At 45.2% G+C, this 17166-nt stretch overlaps 1 protein-coding gene across 1 annotated transcript in view; it reads right to left on the bottom strand.

Moving 5' to 3' along the window:
- Positions 1-17166, bottom strand: part of MYO15A (myosin XVA) — a 1126038-nt gene that overhangs the window by 244782 nt on the left and 864090 nt on the right. The window contains exons 53-55 of the mRNA XM_085631315.1: positions 11220-11425; positions 3948-4090; positions 3507-3579 (exon numbers count right to left, since the gene is read on the bottom strand). Of these exons, the coding sequence (XP_085487441.1) occupies positions 3507-3579; positions 3948-4090; positions 11220-11425 (422 nt within the window). The remainder of the gene's footprint in view (positions 1-3506; positions 3580-3947; positions 4091-11219; positions 11426-17166) is intronic.

Below are 17166 nucleotides of genomic sequence, written 5' to 3'. Positions count from 1 at the left end.
TCTAGATCCATGCTAAAAGGTGCAGTAAAAAGGAATTGATGTCAGTGAGCCTGATAGATTCCTTATATAAATCCGTGACATCAAGTCTGGGATACTGTCCAGAGGCAAAGTGGAGTTGTGGCACCATCTCCTGTTGCAGGAGAGCTATTGAGGAGTTTCCAGATCCAGTCTGCCATCTGGAGGCCATCACGAGGCGAGGAATCTGCACTTCGAAGTATCCATCAGAAAGGGCAACACATGTAACTAGCAGATGGCACGTGGTGAAGATGAAGGATTGTCAAGGGGAGGATAGCGGAGGGTAAAAAAAGAGATGGGAAGTTGCTCGTCAAGTGTCTTCGAAAGATTATCCAGAAGGCTGTACCATATATACGCAGTTTCAGGTTGCGATGTGAGGATTCATAAACACGTTCTTAAGGAGATTTCACCAGTTTGGTTACTTGGTACGAATACAGATACTTAAATTAGACTCAGGTACGCTAAAAGCATCCAATATGTCCTGTGTTCTTGAAGAACATGTTGTTGTCCAAGGATGTAAGGCCAATACCAGGCAACAGGGATTCCCGCCAATAGCATATTAAGTTAGATCCCAACTAATTTTACAGGTTTTACAAGAACACAAACAATCTCATAAGATCCTATGTTTACATTTAACACCTGCGACTTTCAGCAGTGAAGAATTTCATACATTGACACAAACACAAAGATGCACATATTGCAGGCAGTGCAGCATGTCATCTAATGAACCATCAATTGGCCATTTCCATTATTCAACCCTTGCTCTTTCAGAAGATGGAGTATGGAGAAGTGGGCTCGAGCAGAGAATGAGTGTATTTCTCCCGCTGGCTTCCCCACCTTGGGTTCTTATTGGATAAGTCCTCACTGGCTGTTTAGGACAAGTGGAAGCTTAAAATAAGGACTGTTGTGATTGTTCCTTCTACCACGGCATGCAGCATCCTTCGTTCAGAGAGGGAACCGGGAGGGATGGAGCTGAAAGCTCAGCATAAGAGGAGCTCTTGTAGTGTCACAAGAAAAGACTGGAGTACCTCGTTTGCTTACATGCATGCATGCATGCATGTTTGTGCTTGTGTAAGTGTGCATGTGTGTGTAAGTGTATGCAACTTTGTCAGTGCCCCTGGGGAAGGTCTATTGATGACCATCCTTCAGATATTGGGGGCATTGTGGACAGAAACATGTCTTTCCCTACCTAATAGTGTCCAAAGGTGATCTATTGTTTACGTTTTTGTTAACATGCTTGATATTCCTGTATCAGAGTGACTCTTCTGTGATACTGTTGGCTAATAGTGGCCCATCAATTACATTTTTGTGAGCATTCCTCATGCCATGCTGGCCAAACTATCATAATAATAGTGCCCCATCCTTAAAATATTGGGGTCATGTGATCATTCAGTATTTTCAGAAACTGGCAAGTTGATATTTGATAAAATAACTGCATTTCCGAAATATATTAAAAGTTAATATTTTAATGCTAATTTTCAGCTTGTAGTATGGGTTTCTGATTTTGATACCCAGGACAGTAACAGCTGTGTGTGCTTTTTCATAACTGGTGGGGATGCATTTGATCATCTATTTGGATAAAGCTTTTATTACATTATCACAACTGATGTCTCCACATGTAAAGCAATTGATTGCTACCTGATTCTGCTCCTGTCTGTAATTTGCAGTAGCTTTGCTGTATGAACTTACTAGATCTGTTTATGTCCCTTGATTGTGAGATGTTAGTAAATTTGTATATGCTCAGCCTCTAGTTCCAATAGAATCTCAAGATCAACATATGACTGAGAATATATTTGAAGGGAGCTGAATGGAAAAACTGAGTGAAGAAACATGCTATGCACATTTTGAAAAACAATCTGCTAAGATAACCTGCTTAACCAGATTTTCTTATTCTTAACTAACTGTAACACACAAAGCTTTCTAGCCAACATTTAGGCTACATTAGGCTACATTTTATGTTTCTTGGATAGGGTGAGTTTAGGCTTGCCTGGAGAAGGTAAGGCTTGTCTAGTACATCACAACAGTATTTAAATATGTAATGCATACTCCTGCAGTACATCTGGATATGTGCTCAATATGCATCAAAACTGCACAGTAAAGTGCATATTGTAGACCTTTTAACCAAATGATCTTGAAGGGTAGAAGGGTTGACCCACTGGACCACCCTTAAGGATATCAAACAAGCTTGCTTTGCTTTATACAACTTAAGAAGGTATTTACACCCCATTGGTTTCAAAGTACACTAGCCACCACTGTTCTCTCTACGAGCAATTTTGGAGCTTTGCAAACTAGCCCAACACTGCGTATTCATCTTTTGAGCTAACTGCACAACTGGGCCATTGGCACACCCACTTAAACACTGATAGTTGTAATGCAGTAGGGTAGAACTTACCTGGTCATATGAGGAAGTAGTAGTGACATGATTAAGGGTATAAAAACCACAGGAAAAGAAGTATGGGATAGGAGTGGGACACAAAATCTAAGCAAGGACTTGCTGGGAAGTAAAGAAGCAAACAGGAAATAGGCAACAGAGACAAAGGAGAAAAGGAAACAGAAAAAGGGCCCACATGCATGTATGGGTTAAAGGGGAGAGGATGTGGTTTAACGGCTAGAGCGCCGGACTTTGAAGCTGGGGAACCAGGCTCGGATCTGGTGGGAGGATCAAACATCCTGTGATTCTGGGCAAATCACTTAATCTCCCTGTGCCTAAAAAAATGAATGTGTCTGTAATGAAACTGATGCACATGTAAAGCTCACTGATACCTTCGGGTCGAGTTCGCGCTATATAAAAAAAAAGCACAAAAAAGGATCATAGGGGCCTCTGTCTTACAGGCAGAAGAAATAGCAATATACCATGGTGGGATATAGTCCAGTTTGCAACGTTGATTCGTCAGACAAAGAACAGGCCACAATGTAACAGGCTCGATGTGAGCTCTTTCAAAAATGCATGTCCTTTCATCTAACTTTAAAAGCTATACTTCTGTCAAGCAGCAGCCTAGAGGCTGAACTCTTGGGCAATGGGAGTTATAAAGTACCAATCAAATATGTAGTTACCAGCAAGGCAAGTAAAATGGTGGAGGGCTCCACGAAATCTACAGTTTATAATCATTTATATGACTGTGGGAGAAATGCCCATTTTTTTCAAATGTTACTATTGTGTAGGAACTTGTTACCAAAAAACAGATTTGGGATCAGCATTTGTACATTTTCCCTAAGGTCTGCACATGTCTCTAAGGAAAGGTCTCGGTGACATGAGGGACTTTAAAAAAAGCTACACATGTGGGGGTCTCTTTGTATACCACAACAATCTAAATTAGAACATATGTAAATTATTTCAGCTCGGCCTGATAGGATCGAGTTTTAAGGTGGGATTCTCGTGGCACATGCAATTCTGGTTAAGAATGATGTGTGGGTCAATAAGCTCAGGTCCTTTCAGAGTTGGAGAGAAGCAGAGTGTGAGGGTGACACATGCTGCCCTTGAAGTTTGTTACCTTTGTGAACTTCAGCATCTCTGCTGGGTCTTTTGGTTCTCCTCCCCTTCTGGATTTCTGCCTGAAAGAGTCGCTATAAGAAAGAGCATAAAAAATTAGACAGACTGATGATTGCTGGACAAGACTTAAACCTAGAGCTGCTGGGCTTTTGTGTTGATTGTCACTTGAAACATAGTGGGCATACGTTTGTAATCAATGCACCAACAACTATCTATTTTCAATAAAAGTGGATTTTAGAAGTCTACTTTAAAGTGAGTTGTAGCCAATCTCTCTGACTTTAATACCAAAGTTAGCAGCTGAGGCCTGGAATAGCAGCACATGTGAGATGGTACTACAACTTTCAAGGACTGCTATTAGAACTTAGAACATGTGCTCACACAGTGTATGACTCAGTACATATCAGCGGATTGTAACGAGCAGTACTTCAATATTGCAACTTACGTTGTCTTCCTCTGTACATCTCGGAAATATTTCTTGGCAAACTCGAGCATGGTGTATCGACTGTCCTGCAGGATGTTTTCATCTATAACTCCATCCATGAACTCATCTAAGCTTTCTGCATATTCACTTGGTGCTGGAGACACCTGGAGAGGAAAAGTAAGTGCTAAGTGTGAGAAAGGTCGAAATGGGTTCATGCTCAACAAATATCATTTAAAGTTTCTATTTAGGAAGAAGCATGTCGCAATTGTCTTGTCTCTATTTTCTATCTAACCTTCAGAGTGCTTGTATAATTGTAATGTGGTTACACAGAAGCAAAGATTAATACAGTGGCAGCCAAATGGATCATCAGATCGCCCCTCTTTTTTCAGCCATCATAAGCATAATTTGCTTTTGCGATATGTTACAGTACTTCTGTAACTCAGCTAGTGGAAGGTACAAACATAAACTGATGTATCTTGCCTAGGTCCTTTCTGATGTTGTGAGTCATTCTCTTGATTACAGGCCTACAGTTATTAATACTGAGGTGGATGCCTGACATCTTATGAACCCTTTAGATGTGGGTAGTATATTGTTTCTCCTTATTGCACACCATACGTACCAGCGCAACGAGAGAGGGCGACTATACAGGCATATACATTTCAACCTTATTGCGTGGGTAGAACTATTCCCTACTGTTTTTTATTCTGCCACTAGGGGATTCATTAAACTGTGCTTTTCCATCTAGTCTGTAGTTTTATGAATTTTTTCTCCGCACCCTTCCCCTCACACCTTTACAGATGAGATCAGTGGCATAGCTTACCTACTACATATTATCCCGAAAGCTCCTCCATACTCTTAAGGGTAGTCGCTTGCATCTACTCCTTAGGAGAGATGCCGGGAGTGGCTCAGTGATGAAGCATGTCACACATCAGGTGGCAGAGAGACTCCGTCCTTAACCAGGAAAGGTTTCCCACATAACTAATCTAGAATTAGGATCTAGACTTTGTGTTGGGGGAGCCTTGTCTATATGTGGTTTAACTAAATGGGTGACCAAATCATAGTTTCAGAATTATGAGTCATATCTGACTGACAATGAGTTCCCTGGGACCACCCATTTCCCCCTTTACATTATAATGCTTAATTTCCAGAGAAATCAAAACTGCAAATAAGCTACAGTGCTCAAAGTTATTTATCCTACTTTTCAAATGTGAGATTTTCAGGTTCATGGCAAGTGTGCCTTCACCCTTCAAATCCACCGAACATTCTCCATGGAAGAAAGGATTGATCGAGTCATGGCAAGGAGTTCAGGATGTTGTGGTCAAAGACCTAATTATTTAAATAGCTTTTGACTTAAACAACACCAGTGTTGTATATTCAGCGCATTTGGTGCAAGGGCCACACAAAGATAGAAAAGGTAGGCCATTTCCAAGCTATACACTGAATGGGTTCCCTAGAGTGTTATGTTATTTTTTCATAGACTTTGAGCAAAAAGACACAGTAAATTTCAATATGGGTAAAGGGGATGTCTCTCTAATCAAAATATAGCTGTAGACTTCTTAGTAATATAAGTGTTACTAAGAGAATATTTGATTTATGGCTGAATTTGGGAGAGTGTCGGGACTAAAAGTCACCCACCACATGAGTGTGCTCTTCCCTCTTGCACTGCTTACTGATGTGGCAGAGACTGCCCTTATCGAGGTGAGACTGCCTTGGGAGACTAGAAGGTTTCGTTATTTGGGGATTCAGATAACACAGGACCGCCACCAACAATAAGAACTTAATATGGGGAGAGATGGCTTCACGGCCTCTATTAATTTTTGGAACACATTCACGCTGTTGGTCATGGGTAGGGTGGTGTTAAGCTAGATGGTTCTACTGCTCCAGTGCCTCTATGCTATGCAGAATTTGTTTTATATGCTGCAGCCCTCATTATTTCGGAGACTGGATGGACTGATGGCTTCCCTGGTGTGGGCAGGATAGAGGAGCAGGGTCTGTCTACAGGTCCAAAAACTGGACCTAGCTGAGGGAGGCCTGGGCCTCTTGGATCTCCAGTTGTATTATCTGGTGGATCTGCACCAATATGCAGCTCAGTGGTGCGAGGATGGCCCCAATTGGGAGAAGGCATTGTTGGAGGGTTCAGAAGCCACAGAAGATCTTACCAAGTTGCTCGTGCATAGCCGCCGGCTCCTGACTAGCACCCCTTTTGTAGTCTCACAGGTTGCTCAGGCATGGGAAAGAACCGCAACTCGGGTGCTGATGCGAGTGCCCTATGCTAAGCTTCTTCGTATTTGGTGGCTGCGCCTGTTTGCGCACATACGTGCCTCCGTGGACATATCGAGATGGGTGGAGGGTGGCTGCTAGAAGGCAGTCCTGATCCTACTTGATCTATCGGCCGCGTTCGACACCATCTCACACGACACCCTCTTGGAGAGACTCGTACGCGGCGGCATTGCAGGCACTGCCTTAGAATGGATTAAATCATTCTTAACCAAACGTAGACAAACTGTATCCCTAGGCCCCTTTTTCTCAACAGAGAAAATCATAATAACAGGAGTCCCTCAGGGCTCCTCTTTAAGCCCTCTGTTGCTCAACATTTATATGGCCCCTCTCATCTCTCTCATAAGCTCCTTCGGAATTGAAGTAACATCTTACGCGGACGATACCCAAATGATCGTGTCCCTTGACAACGATAACACTGAGGCCGAAGTGAACTTTAAAACCTGCCTATCACAAGTCCTACAGTCGATGAGAGACAACCACTTGCAATGTAACACGGATAAAACAGAAATCCTGCCCAGTGGAAGAAATGTTACCTTCCTCCCGGATAGTTGGTGGCCTGAAGGAACCACCTCTCCCCCCCCCCCCCCCGAGATGGCCAAAGTTGCAAAAAACCTAGGTGTTCAGTTCGACTCTGCGCTGTTTTTTCTCCCTCATGCGTTATCCACAGCAGGGACATGCTTTAGCCTAATAAGATCGTTAAAGAAATTTTTCGATCTTATGCCATTTCCAGCAAGGAAATCTGTTGCAGTGGCGCTAATCCTCTCGCGCTTAGATTACTGCAACAGCCTCTTTGCTGGGGCCAATAAAACTACAATAAAACGACTACAAGTGGTCCAAAACACTGCGGCGTGCCTTGTCCTGAAACTCCCTCGTGCAGCATCTGCCTCCGCGGCACTAAAAACCCTGCATTGGCTTCCAATCCATAAGAGAATCCTCTTTAAGATTCTTTTAACCACTCACAGAGCCATGCGCAAGGCAGGACCTACCTACCTCTCAGCCCGATTTTCCCCTTATACCACCGTCAGGACTCTTAGGTCATTCACAGCCAACCTCCTGAAACCACCCGCCTTCAAACGATCCACAAAGGGAGGTAAAAGTGTTGCCGTCCTGGGGTCTAAAGCTAGGAATGCACTTCCGATCAATCTAAGACTACAGGATTCGGAATCCCTTTTTAGGAAGGCATTAAAAACTTGGATATATAATATCCCCGATGCCCACTGTTTCGCGTTAATCTAATCAGACCTCAGGATTAATTCCCACCGACTCTCCCCTTCCCTATTCCCTAGCGCCAGGACGCTCCTTGCGGAGCGACAGTCTGCGCTTAACAAATGCATATTTACATTACATTACATTACATCTATTCCTGAATGGCACCTTCATGTCACTAGAGGAGGTCAGGGTACACCTTTGTGTAGGTCTGAAGCAATTTTTGCAATATGCCAGTGTGTCCAGGTCAGCACGAGAAATATTGACATCCTTCCCCAACGAGCTGAACAAATTGCAGGTTCTATGGGTGATGTTGGACTCTGTGTGCACTAGGGGCATCATTTTAACGGCTGTACACTGCCCTCAAGTCTGATAGGCAGACAAATCTGACTCCCGCCCGCGACTGCTGGAACGAGGAGTTGGAGTCCCCCCTTGCGGAGGGAGAGTGGAGGCATGCCTGGGTGCAGGTGCAAGAGGTGGCCGGTAATGCCAGGTTCGAGCTGACACAGTTGTTCTACTATTTACACAGAGCATATCAGCTAGATCGTGTGTGAGATGTGGGATGTCTGCTGCCGACTTTAGACACGTCACATGGACTTGCCATAAGGTGACGCCCCTTCTGGGAGGAAATGCGCTGGGAGGTGCGAAGGGTAATGGCAGTGGACTTAACAGTGAGACACTTCCTGTTCGGTCCGCTGCCGCTCCCTAGGAAAGGTAGCAAAATGAACAACAGGTATTCACAGTTGGGCCTAGTTCTGGCCAGACTTAATATCGCCATCCACTGAGCCACCAGTCCATCCTGCCTGACATGGGATAAAAGGAAGGCAGATTTATTGGAGTAGGTGGTAGATGAAGAGTGTAGGCTCTGGAAGGTGCGAACAAATGACAATGCGGATCGAAAACTGGAAATTTGGGGCGCAATGGTAGATTTTCTGGTTGGGGGTGGGAAGAAGGCGGCATCCGACTCTCCCTTGAGATTGCATGATGGGACCGCTGTGGCCGTGGATGTGTGTGATATGGGAGATGACCTGGTGGGACTAGATAACCCAGGGGACCCCTTCCGTCCCCTTCCATGTCCCCCCCAGAGCCCTATCTGGATACGTTGGTGGGAGCCAAGCCTGGACAGATGATGGGAGGTCAGGATTGTGTGGATGTGATGAAGCAGCTCCTGGCCCTAGAGGGTGGTGTGCGTGTGGATGTCGATGTTCTCCCCTGACCGGGCCCTCCCCCCACACACACTCATATACTGGATTGGCCCCCTCTATCCCCCTCTGCAGAGGGACTGAATATGCCACCATCCGGATGCCCAAAGTAGGGCAGAGTAAAGTCATCAGAAATACTCCAATGCTGCAGTTTGTTCACTAACTTACATGTTTAATTTAGGGTTATACCCTATGTGACAATGTTTTTTTACACTATTATGAGGAAAGCTTCAGTTGTTTTTCCTTTCCAAAATGCCAATAAACAAATGTTTTTTAAAAAAAGAGAAAATTTCATAGTGGAAGTGGCATCAGTAGTTGTAATACTAGAACTACCAAAAGTAGTTGTAACAGTTGAAGCTTCATGTTTAGTACACATTATACTACTAATTGTGATTTAACCACTCATTGTATTAGTAGCAGTACTAGTAGGGCCTGTTGTAGTGGTGCCAATAGTACAAACAAATATAGCACTATTGCCAGGCATAGACCTGAAAGAAATACTCATTAATTCTTCCCCACAGATTGAAGGAAAATATGAGCTTTCTTTTTCTTCTTATTCTAAGATGGGGAAACGTGTGTTTTCAATGCTTTGCCAGTGGGGGGTTCCCACTCCAAGATGGCTACCATGAATGTGAATCTGGATTCTTGATGCCACTCTAGTTATAGAGGAAAGCAGAGACCAGAATGCTTGTAGGGGCTTCTTTACTGGCACTGCACTGCTCCAACCTCCCCTGAGCCCCACGCCAGTCTCCGTGAATGAGACGACAAGAGTAGCAATTGCTGTGGTTGCGGTAGGACTAACACAGGGTTGTTGGTGCATGGTTGAACACATGGAGAAAATATATATATATATATATATACACACATATACATACATATATATATATATATACACATATATATATATATATATATATATATTCACTGAAAAAACCATAGGTTTCACACACGTTATAGTTAGGAATTAGCATTTAAAAAACCTTGCAAATTCAGTGAAAAAACCATAGGTTTCACACATGCTATAGTTAGCTGGAGATTTTACTCATAAAAAAACAATGAAATTCCCCCGTTATAGTTAGTGCAGGCAACTATAACTCACGCGACCGCAATCCTCTGCTGATGCTAATACTGTATTTAGACACTTATTTGCCCATGTCTTCTTCCATTAAATTTTAGCTATACATATATTACAAATATTTTTTTTTCATAAAGACACATATGTCATCAGCAGAGGATTGCGGTCGCGTGAGTTATAGTTGCCTGCACTAACTATAACGGGGGAATTTCATTGGTTTTTTATGAGTAAAATCTCGAGCTAACTATAGCATGTGTGAAACCTATGGTTTTTTCACTGAATTTGCAAGGTTTTTTAAATGCTAATTCCTAACTATAACGTGTGTGAAACCTATGGTTTTTTCAGTGAATTTGTACGTTTTTTTAAATGCTAAGTTACTTTACGCCGTTCGTGGCGTGCGCGCCCACTTAACGCAGTTCGTTCCGTGCGCGCACGGTGCGCTTCGCGCACCGTGCACGCACAGTGAGCACGCGGTGCGCTTCGCGCACCGCGCGCCCACTTTACGCAGGATGGGCAATGTACGCACGATGCGCTTCGCGCACCGTCCGCTCACGGAGGACATATTATGCGCTTCGTTATGAAAGGTAAACAATTAAAATTTCTGTGGTTTTATATGCCATGCTCAAAAGGTGCCCTGAGGGCACCTTTTGCACACGGGGGTGGGAAAGTGTGGATACTGTTTTTTTTATCATTAATTTTTACCGTACGCGTACGGTAAGCGTAATCGGCGTTTTTTCGAAAAAAAAATAAATTACATTTTTTGCCTTGGGGGTTCTTTTGGGACACCATAATCAAGGCTAGGTGGTTGGGAGCTGTCAAACCTGCCTCTTTATATGTTTTCACCCTTTGTTTTTCCTCCCCCCCCTCAGAGTGCGAGAGAGAAAATGGCGGCCGCCGCTTCCTGGTTTCGACCGATTCGAATGTTTACTAAGATCTAACAGCCAATCAGAATCACGCTCGCGCACGGCACCGTACGCGTACGGTAAGCTTACCGTAAGCGCACGGTAAGCGCACCGTAAGCTGCCACAGATATATATATTGATTTAAATGCTATTTTCTCAGGAACTACTGAACAGATTTACACCAGACCTACAAAAGGCACATCCTTGACCTGTAGACTACCTCTCTGCCAAATTTCAAGTAACTCTGTTCAGCCGTTCGGGCTGTAGCTGTGTCTAAAGGTCCTATGGAAAAATGCATGGGAAAAACGCGTTTTGGGACCCCCCTTTTTTCTCAGCCCCTTCTTGACGAATCCCCCCGAGACTTTCAGGGTAGGAGCGTAGCGTAGCGCCCCATTAGTTTTGAAAATTTTGCGAGAATTCGTTGACCGGCGCCAAAGTTATTCCAAATAGAATGTTGCGGTTTTCCTATGGAAACAGGGTCCTAACTATAACTACCTACTGGCGACCGCCAGTAGGTAATATATATATATATATATATATATATATATATATATATATATATATATATATAAAAGATAGATAGAAATAAAAACCCATTCAAAGGAGAAGAGAACCATCCTGTACGTACATCCATCTTCCTATCAAATTCATGAGCAACAGCTGTGGAAGCAACTGCCACTGCCAGAGCAGATGAGGCCGCCACCTTGCCCTGCTTGTTCTTTGGCTCATCTTTCTTGTCCACAGGTAGATGGACAAAATCTGGTGCCGCCACTGGCTGTACGTAGTCTGAAGGGAAGAGTCCAGATCTTCCATGAATGGCTCCAAACTTCCAACCTGTGTTAGGCATATGAACAACAATATAAATATCACATTTAATACATTCATTAAGAGATGGTAATTAATTACCATAGTTAGGGAAACTGTATCGTTCACAGTAAGGAGAGTAAAGAACACATTTTTTGTCTCATGAAGTAATACAATGATTCTGGAGAAATGCCAAAAAGATAAATAATTGGTATAAATATTTAAACACACAAATATGTCATACTGTTTTCCCAATATTAGGAGGGCAACCTAATCTCCTTATTCACATTGAACTTTCCAATTCGAATTGCATGTATCTGTAATCACTCTTTTGTTTCCAATTACTTTCCATATTTTGTTTTTCAATTAATTTCCAGACGTTGGTGTCTTTTTCAATAAAGTTCTTTTTATTAAGTATCCAATTGCATCACACTTAAAACAGACCCAGCCAATGTGTTTCATCTCTTATAGGGATTTCATCAGGGCAATTTGATTTATCCTCCTTTTCAAAATTCTTCATTTGCATTCCTTCCCCGTTATAAAGTCTGGGATCCTTTCGAGCAGCCTTTTGGTGTGTGTGTACTAGTCCTATCTGATCGATCAGATCAGTTCAGAATGAGGGAAAAACTGTATTATTACCGCATTTTCCATCCCAAGGTGCAAGACTCAGTATGAGGAGGTAATACCACACCCAGTAAATATTGCAACCAGTGCAATCTGTATTTAAAAAAACTATGGGGTCATTCAGGAAGTGGCCCTTACTCTGACGACCTGTTAGCAGGGCCAGACAGGGCATTTTCCCCGATGGACTGGAGCTCCCTGGAGGCCAGTTTTGAAAGTCCAGAGGGAAGGTAGACAGAAAGTGATCAGAGAGTGAGAAGAGTGAGAGGAGAGAATGAGACTGAGCATGGATGGAAAGAGAGAGATTGAACAAGGAGAGGAAGGGAGCAGACTGCTTTGAGCATTTTTGCCAAGGATGGTTTTGGTTCCCCAGTCTGGCCCTGCCTGTTTATCACTAGTTCCCAAATCCAGCGATCAAACAACAATTTGTAGGAATATTGATGTCTTACCAGGTTCAATTTATCACATCTATGCTGCAAGAATGGCTGTCCAAAAATAAAAAAGGGGGGGCGTGGCCAACCAAGATGGCAGAGCGGACCTAATCAGCCGAGGCTCCGCGGCGAGCAGAGGGATAAAGTCACCAACATAACTGCGGGGGAGGTTCTCCTTGCTGAAAACGGAATGCGGGGAGGCCAGGAGTACCGAGGCACCAAGAGGAGACCGGGGAACCGTTGAAAGGCACCGAGCGCCGCTGGAGCAGGTGGCGGGTGACAGCGTGAGACCCTCACTGGACGCAACGAGAAGTCGCAGAACGGAATCAAGGACCTGAGGACCGGCCCCGGAGGTAGGAGGGGTACGTCCACCGGGGAAATCGAGGCAGGAGAAGAATTGGGAGCGAACATGTGCAGGAGGGGGCGGGGACTCCCCGACAACTGGTGAACAAAGCAGTGAGGCAAGAGGGTTGTTCCCTCCCCATTGGCCCCTCTTGCTACCCAGACAATCTTCGGGAGGACATGTGGAGGCGGCAGACTGCTGCCTGACTTTAAGATGGCGGCTCAGCGAGCTCTGGTGAGCCCAGAGGTATAAGAGACAAAAGGCGCAGTGTGAACACATGGAGGCGATGCCCCGGTAAGCAGCACGACACGGTAGGCTGGCATGAGCAGGCAAGGAGTTTGGGCAGCAACAAGGAGCGCTACAGCACAGGTCAGTGAGTACACTGGGGCCTGACCTCAGCATGTTGGCCCCACCGTGATTTTAGAGCTGCACAGGCCATAATAGAGAGCACTGGGGGACTGGGGTCCAAAAGGAGCAGGTCTCTACCTACTGTGGCACAGCTTGTGGCACTACTCCATAGCGTGGAGGTACAGGCTAAATGGTCGATAGTATAGCCAGGGAGCTTCGGGCTACGGGGGCACACCGGGCCCCTCGACTGACAAATGGTGGCAGAGTCTAAACACAATACCAGCGGATGCGGGGATGAAGGGACCTTCACGGAAACACCTAAGTAGCTAGAGATGGACATTGAGCCTGCAGCCACGCATGTGGGTCAGAGACAGCGGAGGTACTCGTGAGAAGACCGGGCGCCGGCAGTCTTGTTCAGGCGAAGGGAGCCCAGCACGTCAAGAGGCACCACTCTGCCTTGAGGGGGACGCTTAGAGGTTATTGCGGACCATATGCCACCCAAAAAGACGCAGACAAATAGAGTATCCAGCTACTTTTCCCCCACAGAAGCGAGAGGGAATCCGCTGGAGGGTGGGCAAGGGGGAGAGATGGCACTCACCAGGGAGGACCTACTGGCCTCCTTGAGAGACTTTAAGAAAGAACTCAAGGCGGACCTCGAGGGGTCAATGGAGGTCCTACATTCCGACATTCAATGCGAGCTAACGACGCTACAACAAGATGTCGATTCGGTGGGCACCCGTACTCTCGAAGTGGAATCTAAGGTGAAGGAGCTGGAGCTTAAAATGGCGGCAATGGAAAGCGAGACAAAAGGACTTTTCAAGCAGTTACAAGTAAATAGCCTCAAATGTGAAGATCGCAAGAACGAGAACAGAGCACGGAGTGATAATGTTCTCTTAAGGAATCTGGAAGAAGGGGCGGAAGGGCCCGATCTGGAAGCCTTTGTTGTGGGAATGTTTGGGGAGGTGCTGGGCCCGTGAGGCATGAAGATAAAAATTGACAGGGTGCATAGAGTGGGTCCACCACTATCCGGGGGACAGAAGCGTCCCAGAGATGTCCTGGCAAAATTACATTCTCACAAGATGAGGAAGGCTATTCTCATGGCGGCTAGATCGAAAATGTGGTCTCTTTCCATGGCTTCAAATGTGATCTCTATCGAGATGTATCACCAGCGACACTAGCACGCCGACATCTGCTTCACTTAAAATACAGATGGACCTTCCCATTTGGCATTGCCTTCTCCCTACACAATAAGCAGCACCACTGTACCTCATATGTCGAAGCAGCAGAAATACTGGGCCTGGCGTCACCTGAAGACTCTGAAGAAGGTGTTCGACAAGGCGACGTAAGGAGAGGACTGATGGAATCACACTGAGATGGACAATGGCAACAACAAAGAAGAACAAAATCACGAAAATGACATTGCTGGGGCGAGACGGAGCAAAATGGAAGAGGACTCAGATCGCTACCTGACCACCGTGCCTTGGGTTATAGACATTTCTTATTAGAAGTTGTTCCAATACACCCTTGAAGCTGGAGATGTCCCAGAATGGGGAGAGACTTGATAACCACCAGGGGACAAGAGAAGGTGAAGGTAGAGGAGTAGCATCCTTGGGACTGGGTTGAGATCTAGCGTTCCAAAGGGGCTGATCATGGAGGAAGACTGGGCCTGGAGTTGGGGGGCCGGAATTGGGCGGGGGAGGGACACATCATTACCCCACGGGGAGGCCACACAAGGTAAGGACTGAGGAGACTCCTGAAAGGGGGCTTACTCCGTTGGAGGTCTGAGGGCGCCTTCTTAAAGAGTAGGTGACTTAATTATCGCATTCTATAGATCGCCATAAGCGGACATGAACAATACGTCCATGGTAAGTACATGACAAATGTACTTCACTAAAGTCTTTTCTAGGAAGTTGGGGAAGGTTGACCCCAAATGTTTGGGTGTGGATTTTTCTTGTTGTTCTTTTTGGGATGCACAGGGGACACAACTACTTTATGGGATGGGTGCAGAAAGGGAGGGGAGCCTGAGTAAGAATCGTGTGTGATAGGGAGGGGGGAGGAGCCTTGGTGAGGGGTATACCCTAAGGTTATTCATTGAGTACCGACTCCTACACAAAAATCACAAATGGTGCTCACATTATTCACATGGAATGTGAAGGGGCTGAACTCCCCAGGTAAACGGCAGAATCTATGGAAACACCTCCAGGACCAAAGGCATGATGTTGTGGCATTGCCGAAAACACATATGAAAAGGGCAGAGGACCATAGGCTGAAACACAGGGCATATCCGCTTGTCTACCTCTCATCCGCCACAACGAAACACAATGGGTTGCACTGGTCTTTCATAGATCCTTGGGATTCCTGCCACAGGACAGCAAAATGGATAAGGAGGGCAGAATTGTTATGGTCAAGGGGAAATTGAAGGGTTGTAGCTGCACATTGTGCCTCCATCTACGTGCCCAACTCTAATCAAACTACATTAATCTCCAAGGTCTTATTGCAGTTGGGGGTGTTAGCGGAAGGGGACATTTTCTTACTAGGGGATCTTACTTTGACATGGGAGGCAGGTATGGATAGTACACAATCCCAAAGGGCAACATCCAGCACCTTCACTAAAGCCCTGAAAAATTATTTTTTATGAGCTGGGTCTAATGGATGCGTGGTGAACGATGCATCCTAACGATAGAGATTTCCCTTTGTTCTCTCATATGCATAGGTCCTACTCTAGGATAGATTATATCTTCCTGAGTAAAACCTTAACCCCGCACTGCAGGCTAGCTCCATAAACCCCATAAACCAGATCACCCTCCATGCACGCTAACTCTGGCATGGGATAGTCCCCCCTCAAAATACAAGAGATGGTTCTTTCCAGTGGATTTCACAAGGGACCTCTTATTGCGGGACGAGCTACGTAAATCTATTAAGGAGTATTCCCTAAATAATTATCCCAGAGACACCTCCCAGGCCACTATTTGGGAAGCCTTCAAGGCGGTCCTGAGAGGACAATGCATTGCGCTTAATGCGGAATTGACCAAGTTAGGGTACAGGAGAGACTGAAACTGGAGGCGGAACTGACAGAGGCAGAAAGATAACACAAAAGACAACCCATCTTTAGTTTACAAAGAAAGGTTTCTGCCCTCAGGGGAAAATTAAATGCTATACACAGTAATAGAGCAGAACGGACCCTCCTACGCCTTAAATGTTACACATACGAGAAGGGTAATAAGGTGGGAGCACATCTGGCCAGGCAGTTGAAGATAAAAAGGGAATGGGACTATATAGGAGATATACGTACACAAGGGGGGATAAGGCAACTACGGAAAAGGATAAGGCGCATGCCTTTGGCCACTTTTATCAAAAACTTTATCAAGCAGACAGGTATGAAGCAGCGGCACAAGCACGATATCTAGAGGAGACAGAGCTCCCAAAGATTTAGTCGACTCAGAATGATGACCTGGGGACACCAATAACTTCTGAGGAAGTCAGTAAAGCTATAACTAATTTAAAACCACACAAATCGCCGGGCCCAGACGGCATGATGGCCAAGTTCTATAATACACATGGGGCGGTGATTATCCCACACCTGGTAAACCTATACAATTCTATGGCAGAGATGGGGAGGGTGACAAACTCTATGGGGGAGGCTATTATTTTGGTGCTTCCCAAGCTAGGGAAGGATCCCCAACTATGCGGTTCCTACCGCCCGATAGAACTCCTTAACCTAGACGCAAAATCTATACAAAGATACTGGCTAATAGGCTGGAATCATTAATGCCAGAGCTGACCACCCGGACCAGTCTGGGTTCATTCATGGCAGGCAAACCCACGACAACTTGCAGAGGGTCTTTCATCTGGTGGAAAAAGCAAACAAAAAATCGTTACCAGCATTCCTCTTGGCGCTAGACACCAAGAAGGCCTTCAACCATGTGGACTTGCCCTTCCTTTTTCAGGTCTTAAGGAAATATGGATTCAGTGACAGATTTATAGCCATGATAAATGCGAATTTTGCATGTCCTAGCGCCAGGGTCCTG

The sequence above is a fragment of the Triturus cristatus genome, chromosome 10, assembly GCF_964204655.1.
Source record: "Triturus cristatus chromosome 10, aTriCri1.1, whole genome shotgun sequence".
Lineage (NCBI taxonomy): Eukaryota > Metazoa > Chordata > Amphibia > Caudata > Salamandridae > Triturus > Triturus cristatus.
This window is presented reverse-complemented; position numbering and strand designations above follow the sequence as displayed.